This window comes from Sceloporus occidentalis, unplaced genomic scaffold, assembly GCF_023333645.1.
Source record: "Sceloporus occidentalis isolate IW3139 unplaced genomic scaffold, rSceOcc1.0.p SCAF_3, whole genome shotgun sequence".
NCBI classification, from domain to species: Eukaryota; Metazoa; Chordata; class Lepidosauria; order Squamata; family Phrynosomatidae; genus Sceloporus; species Sceloporus occidentalis.
The window spans coordinates 44,697,620-44,707,403 of record NW_028316983.1 but is presented as its reverse complement, the minus strand read 5'-3'; the positions used below and the strand labels follow the sequence as shown (position 1 = coordinate 44,707,403).

The window sequence follows — 9,784 nt, the reverse complement described above, 5'->3', positions numbered from 1 at the left end:
TATGTAATGCCTGGGAAGGCTTCTCTGAACAGGATGGTTTTCATGGTTTTCCTATGTACATGTTTTGCATTTCTATCACTACTTTGAATTCCTATTACTATTCAAACCCAACTTCCCATTCATTGGTATAAATGTCTGTCCATAGGTGCCTCACTCCATGCATCTGATGAATTAGACTGCATGAGGCAGGTAAATTGGAACTAGAGCATGATAATTGCACCATTACTTGGGGCTTACCTCATGAAATCATTACTCTCCTGGTATTCTTCTGCATGAGACCATCTTGAAAGTGTTTCTTTTTATTGACTGAAAAAAAATCTGTTAATGACCTTCTTTTCTGCAATATCCTGCTATGATTTTGCAGTGCAAAAATTTAATTCCACATTAATGGCAACTTTCAGTGCTTGGGCATGGCTAGTGGGCATGCTGTGGATGGAGAAACATGATCAGAGGGAAGGAGGACAGAGGAGGGTGGACATTTCAATTGGCAAAGTAACTGGAAGAAAATGTTAACTTTTTTTTTTCCTCTATAGAAAAAGAATCATTTGGCAAATGACTGCTTCCCTCTCCCCAACTCCAGACTTCTCAGAAGCCGAAACCTTAGAATTGTAGAGTTGGAAGAGACCACAAGGGCCATCCAGTCCAACCTCCTGCCATGCAGGAACTCTCAATCAAAACATCCCTGACAGTTGGCCATCCAGCCTCTGTTTAAAGACCTCCAAGAAAGGAGACTCCACTACACTCCGAGGGAGTGTGTTCCACTGTCGAACAGCCCTTACTGTCAGGAAGTTCCTCCTAATGTTGAGGTGTAATCTCTTTTCCTGTAGCTTGCATCCATTGTTCTGGGTCCTGTTCTCTGGAGCAGCAGAAAACAAGCTTGCTCCCTCCTCAATATGACATCCTTTCAAATATTTAAACAGGGCTATCAAATCACCTCTTAACCTTCCCTTCTCCAGGCTAAACATCCCCAGCTCCCTAAGTCGTTCCTCATAGGGCATGGTTTCCAGACCTTTCACCATTTTAGCCGCCCTCCTTTGGACATGCTCCAGTTTCTCAACATCCTTTTTGAGTTGTTCATTAACTTTCCTTGTCTCCCCCCAGCCCTGTTCTGTTGCTACAATGCTATAATGCTGTGGTGCGCTGATGGTGCCTTCCTTCTCATTCTCTCCCTATCTTTCACACATGCCTCAAAATGTAAGGAAAACCCCAAACAGTCTAGTTTAATTTAAACTGCTGAGAAATCTGATCTATCCTGATCTGTTGGGGAGATGACAGAGATTGTGTGTGTGAGAGAGAGAGATGGAAATTAAAGGAGGAAAATACTTTTTTAAATGTAAGATTGCTTTTGATTTTTATTTCTGCGTGGGAGATTTTTCTGTGTACATGCAAGTGCCAAACTGCAAACATGGGCAGTACTTGGTGGGCACTGCCAAATGCTGTGTGCAATACAGGTTTTAGCACAAATGAAGGCTGCAGTACGAGAAAGATACAGAAGGTGCAATAAGGAAGAAAGGTGTCTTGATTGCATGGTGCCTTTGAAAACTGCTGTTTAGTGGGAGAACCAAGTGCAATAAGTCTGCGAGGGGGTTTTCAGACAGTGAAAATAATCCTGGTAGACTGTGGGTTGAAACTTTGTTGTTCACATACATTTCAAATGCACCCAAATAACTTTGGGGGGGGGGGAGGGGGCTGCCAAAAAACCTACTTAAACCAGAATAATCAGTCTTGGGTTTTTCCTAGAGTTTTCCTGAAAGATTTGCATTGTTGGCTGTGTGAATAACTGATGCGAATAGACCCAGGATAAAACTCTGCATGCCTTCAACCTGTTTCAAATACATCTGCACCATCAACTCCATCTTTATTCGAGTGCTGACGTGTGAGCAACAGAACTCTCAGAGATGCTCAGAGATGCGGTTCTGATTGAAAAAGATGGTGTGAACAACAAAACCAGAACATGCGAGTGAGATTATTCAGATAGTCACACTAAAAAAAAGTCTGAGTAACCTCTGAATTTATAGTTTATACTGAAAACTTCTTTCTCTAAGTTAATTTCAAAGGAACCACAAGATAGGGATGCATCTATACATTGTATAGGCATACATACTAACATGGCTATGTCTTTGAATCTCGCACACACTCTACAGATACCTTGCATATAGCAAGGCTACAGAAAATACTGGCATTTCATAACTGGGAACACTTGGGTTCAATTGATTCTGGGTTGGGGAATGTGACATGAGGATAAGACTACCAAGATTGTTGCATGTCGAATTTTCCTGCAGGATAGACAGGGGATTTAACAGTCAAAGTCAGATTTTATTGCACTGCCCCGTAGCTGAGCATTATGCAACCCATATGCAATCTGTGCTTCTCTGGGCTTCTTGCACAGTTTTTCAAGAACCGGGCAGTGCAATAAAATCTGTCTTTGTGAAATCCCTCATCTATCCCATGGGCGAATTGCAGTGCAATAATCTTCTACATGTTGCTACATGGTTCCAGATTGCTCCCACACCAAGCAGTCCATATGCTGGTGGTTCTTTATTCTGACATCTGAATGGGACCTTCTCATACCCTCCATCTTTTCAGATGAAAACCGGGATGCATATAGCCTAGCCAAGCAAGAACAGACTGTGGCCAAAATGGCAAAAATTATTAATGAGAAAGAACAAATAAGCTAAGAAAGGCTGTAGTACTTTGCTTTTGCCTGAGTCTACAGGGAAAGGCAAGTTCTGCCCCTCTGCTCCTCTCTTCCCTGTTGAATTAAGTGAGTGTAATCTACTCAAAGAGGACCAAACATACAATTCTATAAAAGGATATTTATTTCAAGGGAATGCAATTTAGTGAACAAGCTTTGCTGATGTCTGTTTAAAGATCAAAGTATTTAATATTATTTGTTTATATCAATAACAGGAAAGGTGTCAAAAGCTTACAGGCCTGACTGAATTTTGTTTTAACTTTTGTATATTTCATGTAATTTTATATTTTTTTAGCAAAATGATCTTGGTTTTAATTGTTTATTGGAAAGTTTTTAAATGATTTTATCTGTGAGCTGCCTTGAGTCCTTTTCCAAGAGAAAAGCAGCATATAAATGAAATAAATAAATACATGCTGAATCCCATAGTGTGACAACCTTAAAGCTTCCAGTGTAAGAATCCACAGATGCACAATGTGTGTGTGTGTATGTGTGTGTGTGTGTGTGTGTGTGAGAGAGAGAGAGAGAGAGAGAGAGAGAGAGAGAATTTCAAGAAAACCCTTGCAGGCAAGGCAACTTGTTAAAGTGCATGATTTGCTGTTTCTAACCCATCTGCATAGAAGAATTCCTTAGTTTTACCCTGGAGATCTCAGCAGTGTTTGAAATATCACTTTCCTGGAGCAACTCTTGTTGGTTCATACCAAATTCAACCACATCATCAGTTTGAAGGACTAAGTATATTAATAGGTTGCCATGAAAATGAGACCAAACTCAGAAGACTTTATTGATCTAATAACTCAAAACCCCATAATGAGTCCAAACAATTACCTAATGGCTCCAAGAAACACTAAAACCTCTCTCTTTGCTAGGATGCTACAGGAAACAAAAAAATCCAGCATAATCTGGTTTTCAGGAAACTTTGAGATATCAGCTGCCTTTTCTATCAGAGGCCTGGGTCTTTGTGTTCTTGAAATTCTGTTGAGATGAGCTTTCATTCTGGATCTTTGAGCTTCCTGGAACAGAGCAAGACTCCTGGTAGGTCAGTGCTGTTGCTGCTGTCCTTTTCATTCTTGCAGAAAAATAAAGCGAGAGAGAAGGGAGACATCTATGCCAGTTTTGTACACATGTACAACTTGCCTGAGTGGCTTTGAACCATTGTGTCCTTTTCTTTGCTCGTATGCTCTGCTGCTGACTATAGGTGCAAGAACAGCAAACCTCCCCCAGTCAGCTTCTGCAAACTTGTTCTGAAGAGAGCAGCTTCAAACACCGAGGCCAAAGACAGCCTCTTTGAGATACACACCCATAGAAACAGACACTCCCACATGGAAGAACACTGCTGGCAAGGCTTGCTTGCACACATAACCACACACGTACAGTCTCTCATACACTGAGGGAGTGGTAAATGCTTCTCCATACAAATAGGAACTTTCTTTCTTTCTTTCTTTCTTTCTTTCTTTCTTTCTTTCTTTCTCGTTCCCCCCCTCTCTCACACAAACATTTCATGTTCTCTCACCAACAGACTCTTGCAGACTTATTGGGCACATGCATACACCTTTGAACAAGCTGACTGGTGGTGTTGTAGCTGGCATCCTGCATGCCAATGCCTTGATGTCACTCTTGAATGTGGGAAGTCTGCTGGAGCTGCTGAAGGGACACAACTGCTGGATGAGGGGCAGCTTCTATTAGAAGAGGACTAACATTCCTGTTTCTCTCTCCCCACCCTTCACTTCTTTCTCTCCCCAGCTGGTCGTGCACCAGATGCTGTTGCTACTGCTGCTGCCCATGGTTTGGGCAGCTCCACCAACAAATCCTCAGACTCTAGTTAAGGTAAGTCCACATTTTTATCCTCCACTGCTTTTCCTGCCGGTGTGGTGGTGAATGCTGGTTTCTTGGACATACAGTTCAGCCTGCATAGCCCTTACTCCACAGGGGGATGACAGCATTTTTGCCTCCTGGCCATACAGCTGCATTGAATTAGCACCATTACCCATTACAGCAGCCTGGCCTCTTTCCCTCCCTCCTGAGTGCTCCCCCAGTTTCTCCTCTAGACTAGACTGCAGAGTCTTCTGTTGAGGTGATGGGCTAACCAGGCAGGATACTAAATCTACTTTTAGTGCAAAGGCAAGGCTGGCCCAAGATCTTTCACAACCTGAGGCAAAGGGCAAATTGGGGCCTCCTCCTCCCTGTGCAGTTGAATCTGACTAACAGTGCCAACAAGGTGGCATCTTCCACCACAGCTGGAGAGCTGGCTTTAGGGAGACCAGGACAAACTGTGGGCTGTGCCACTCTGTCTTCTGAGTTGGGTGGAAGTTATGGAATAAAGTACATAATAATCATAGTAGCAGTGAGAAGAGGAAGAATTCTCACCCTTACTTGGGAGGTTTCCAAGTAACCTTCCTGCCAACTGCTCTGGGCTTATTGGTGCTTTTGTGGGTAGAACAGACAAGCGCCAGTCAGGCACAAACATAACTCCGTGACCCGCTCCCAGCAAGGGCCTGCATGCTTCTGTTCGCTTCACAGTGCATTCCTAGCTGCTGTGCCTGAGCTTTGTCTTCGTTTTTCAGAGTGGGCCCTCAGGAGAGCAAATTTGTTCAACTCAGCAGATGATTCTCCCAGAAAGACCAGTTACTTTCTTTCCAAGCATAGAAAAGTTTGTTTTGGGACTGCAGCTTCCAGAGTCTAGTGGGCATACTAGTAAGGGAATCCTGGAAACTGTAGTTCGAAACAGTTCTGTTTCTGGGATCTGCATTCCTCATGCCCCAAGGGATAGGGATAGGTGCTTTAAGTGTCCTGCAACTAGCTAGGTAGCCTTGAATGAAATTTGATTTCAGCCATACTTGTCAACCATGCTTACCAAACATTTGAAAATCTGGAGAAAATAATACAGTAGACCCTTGGTATCTGCTGGGGTTTAGTTCCAGCACCCCTTGTGGATACCAAAATCCATGGATGCTCAAGTCCCATTATACACAATGCCATATTAAAATGGTGCATTTTATATAAAATGACAAAACCAAGGTTTGCTTTTTCAGTTTATTTTATTTTTAAAATATTTTTAAGCCATGGATGGTGGAATCTATAGATGCAGACTCTGTGGTTATGGAAGGCTGACTGTTTCATCACTAAATTTAATTATATTTTTAATGGCTTCCACTCCTACTCCCAAGACAGCAATTCAGAATATAAAAGTAGGACTTCTTTCCACACTATGGATCTCAAAGTTAATTAATTGGAGTTTGGGGAAATATAATCAGGACAAACAAAAAGAAGAACATCTTTATATAAAGCATAATTCTTGATAATTCTCACTATCACAAGATGCCATGGTGGCTGCTAGAATTTAGGAATATAGTGCCCCCCCTTCATGCTTTTCAAATAGTTTGTCTAGAGTAAGCATGTGAGAACTAGTACTGGGAGCATGCTATCTCCAAACTCTCCTTACACATTTTTGTTGCCTTCTGCACTGGGAAGATGTCCATGTGCAGAAGCTCTCTGTAAGATTTGAAAGCCTGATTTTCCAGGGCGCCTAACTGTGTGAAGTGCCTTCACAAACACAAGTGGCTGACTAGTTCAGAAAGTCATCTTTCATTTATAAAGAGTGATGGAAATGCCCCAGGAGATCAGGTAGGGCTATTGTGCACTATCTTCTCAGGCATTTTTCTTAAAAAGCTCTTCAATACTTGCAGCATGATGACAGCCAGCAAGGAAAAAACTATTATGATTACTGGATGTAAGGGGTGGCACCATGAAGTCATTGCCAACATGCCCTGCTTGTTACTTTCCCAGGGTCATCCGGCTGGGAGAATTGCCAATCTTTCACTGGTGCTGTGCTTTTAACAGCAATGGAATGTATAGAAATATAACAAATTATATTTACTGCCATGCTGTGGAAATTTTAATTTGCTGGTTTCTGCCCATCAGACTGGTGTTAAAAGATATGAACCAACCCACAATTGGCAACCCTTCTAGCTAGCTTGTACTGGCAGCAGAATACTGGACTATGGGACCACAATGTGTTGATCCACACTATCAATATCGTCAAAACTCTCATATAAATGTTCCTGCAGCTTGGTAATTCATTGCAGTATCTTTCTTCTGACTTCACATTATTAATGAGAGTCATGGAGTTAACCAAAGACTTCCTGTGTTCAATCAGAAACTGGCTGTTCCTTTATTTATTGACCTTATATCACCTCTCTGAACATGGGACCCAAGGAGGATCATAGCAAGATAAAAACAAAATACATATAAAAATAATAATTAAAATATAATTAAAATGTTTGAGAAGCCATTAAGTAAGTTATCCTATCTGAAGCAACAGTAATTTAAAACAGTTTAAAAACATTTAAGCTATAGCAATGAGGTTGAAAATACAGCACCACCCCATTAAAAGACCCTTCTGCAGCAGTTCATAGAATCATAGAATCGTAGAGCTGGAAGAGACCACAAGGACCACCCAGTCCAACTCCCTAACAGCCAAAGCCTGTTTGAATAAAACTGTCTTTGCTTGCTGGTGGAAAGAAGCAGAAAATGGGCCAACCCACTCTCCTCATGGAGGGAGTTCCACAGCCTGGAAGCAGCCACTGAGGTTGCTGCCACAAAATTAATGCAGTTTGACATCACTTTAACTGTCACAGCTCCATCTTATGGAATCCTGGGATTTGTAGTCTGTTGTGGCACCATAGGTCTCTGACAGAAAAGGCTAGATAACTTACAAAACTTCAAAACCTAGAATTCCATAGCACTGAGTCATGGCAGTTAAAGTCTAGTCAAACTGCATTAATTCTACAGTGTAGATGTAGCCTGAGAAGGCCCTGTAACATATCCTAAACAAACAGGGGCATGGACAAGTGGGAACAGGAGACATAAAGTGTCATGAAATATAAATACTGCTTGGTTTTGTTCATAATTTCAGAACAGAGGTGCAGACATATTTTTTTCTGGACCCTTCTGGGCTTTGCCTTTATCAAGAGGCCACTGAATATCTTATTTATTTCAACCTTCCAGGATGACAGATGCAATCAAACAGACTGGCCAAGGAATTCAGGAGTAGAAGGTGTGTCTGACGAGAAAGGTAAGTTTTCTTGTTCTCTCCCCGGGAGTTCCCAGACAGAGAAAAACTGAAGCACCACTGGAATAACCACTTTAAATGTGTGTTATTAAATTTGTTATGGGTGCAAACATTTTTTGGAGCCAGACTAATTTCCCAAGAGACAGCCCCAAGGGAGAGCAAGACGGAGACCTAAAGGTGTAATCAAGTGGTGGGAAGATTTGTCCACCATACACACCTTTCTATCCCTGGAGAGAGGAGCAGATAGAGGACTTCACATTGGACCAAGAAGAGACTTTGGTGGAATTTGTTACACATAAGATCTTGTACCTATGCTGAATTTTTAAAATATATCTTTTGGGAATTTTGGTTATTTTTTAAATCTGAGTTTGCCCTTCACCAGCTACACTGAATTGTATTAACCTGTCTCCATTTTGTGGATCCTGCACCCCATGCTCCTGTAGGAATATGGATGTAGAATGTTCCTACAGATTAATCCTCAGGTGTCTTGAACAACGTAACCTCTAATTCTTCTCTGACATGTTCCAATATGTTATTAACAACTTAAATTATATAAAATTTTATAGAGACAACATTACTCCTTCTATTACATAAAAATCTTTTTATTTTAATCTTATATTATAGAATCATAGAGCTGGAAGAGGCCACAAGGGTCATCCAGTCCAGCCCCCTGCCATGCAGGAACCCACAATCAAAGCACCCCCCACAGATGGCCATCCAGTCTTTGTTTAAAGACCTGCAAAGAAGGAGACTCCACCACGCTCTAAGGGAGTGTGTTCTACTGTTGAGCAGCTCTTACTGTCAGGAAGTTCCTCCTACCACTGAGTATATGTTTCTTTTTTCTTCCTCTTTGTTTGCTGTTGTGATTTGCAATAAGATTTCATACAGGTTTTAGAGAAAGGTCATGCCAGTCTCCCTCCCCAACAAACCCTGGGAAGATGCCCACACATGGATAAATTAATAAATACATTAAATGGACAAATATATATATAATAATTAACAGTCCAATTTGTAATGATAACCCAAGTCGTCAGACCCCTTTGCAAGATAAAAGAAATTCAGAAAGTATGAAAAGCCCTCAAAAAGGTTGTTAAAACTTTTTAGTGAATGTTTAGAGACAAAGGCTCAGTTCCATCTGGAAATGATAACTCTCTCGGTTCATGCAGACTGCACATTTTAAGTACCATTTTCTCAGGCAGTGTTGCTGCTATAAACATCTGGATACAAAATATTGCACAATGATTACTTGGAACATATGCAATATCTCTACTGCTACCTTTGATGTAGAAATGCAATAAATAGGAAACAAATGCCCATTTATTATGAAGGGGGAAACTTGGGTAGAACAATGCAGAAAGAATGCTTTCTTTCTTCCCAGTTGCCATAGTCTGTTGGGTCAGGAGCTGCAAAGTTCTGACATGCTCTTGAAAATTTTATTAATTAACATGAATACATGTTTACATAAATATTAATTGCCATATGCAGAAATTACAAATAGCTTTGTTTAACAAAAGCCACCATGCTGAATTGTCAAATGGCTTTAACACAAGCCATCAAGAATATATTAGCAATGATGTATGTAAACATCTAAGATAAAGTAACACAGCCTGAAAACAGCTTTTGCAGGCAAACAGGAAGCTCGATATACTTCTAATATATAAATAATAAACTAAAAAAAAAACAGTGCTGTCACAAGCGAGTGCAATAGATGCAGACCACACCAGGTGACACCATCAGAAGAGGATGACACCCAATGGTGTAGTTGCTCACCATCCATCTCAAGACTCCTCAATGGCCCCTGCTGTCAGAAGGAAAGGAGTAAGTGGCTGCCAATATTGACACAGCTGCCACCTCCCTTTCTTGGCCTGGCCAGCAGCCATGCCATACCTGGAGCGGACCTCCAGGCAGCATCACCACCTTTTCCAGATGATTGACACACTGCTGAACTGCCCTCCCTGCACCAGAAGGAAGCTCAAGGAAGGGTAGCAGGAGGGAAGGGAGGGCAAGGTGGGAAGCTGGGA

The 9,784-nt window shown here is 41.5% G+C and overlaps 1 protein-coding gene across 6 annotated transcripts in view; it reads left to right on the top strand.

Moving 5' to 3' along the window:
• The first annotated feature begins 4,070 nt into the window (after positions 1-4,070).
• LOC149315853 (receptor-type tyrosine-protein phosphatase V-like) overlaps positions 4,071-9,784 on the top strand; it is a 77,910-nt gene continuing 72,196 nt past the window's right edge. For all 6 annotated transcript variants that reach the window (XM_089514273.1, XM_089514271.1, XM_089514270.1 and 3 more), the window contains exons 1-2: positions 4,071-4,519; positions 7,700-7,766. In XM_089514273.1, coding sequence (XP_089370399.1) covers positions 4,451-4,519; positions 7,700-7,766 — 136 coding nt within the window. In that variant the 5' untranslated portion in view covers positions 4,071-4,450. The remainder of the gene's footprint in view (positions 4,520-7,699; positions 7,767-9,784) is intronic.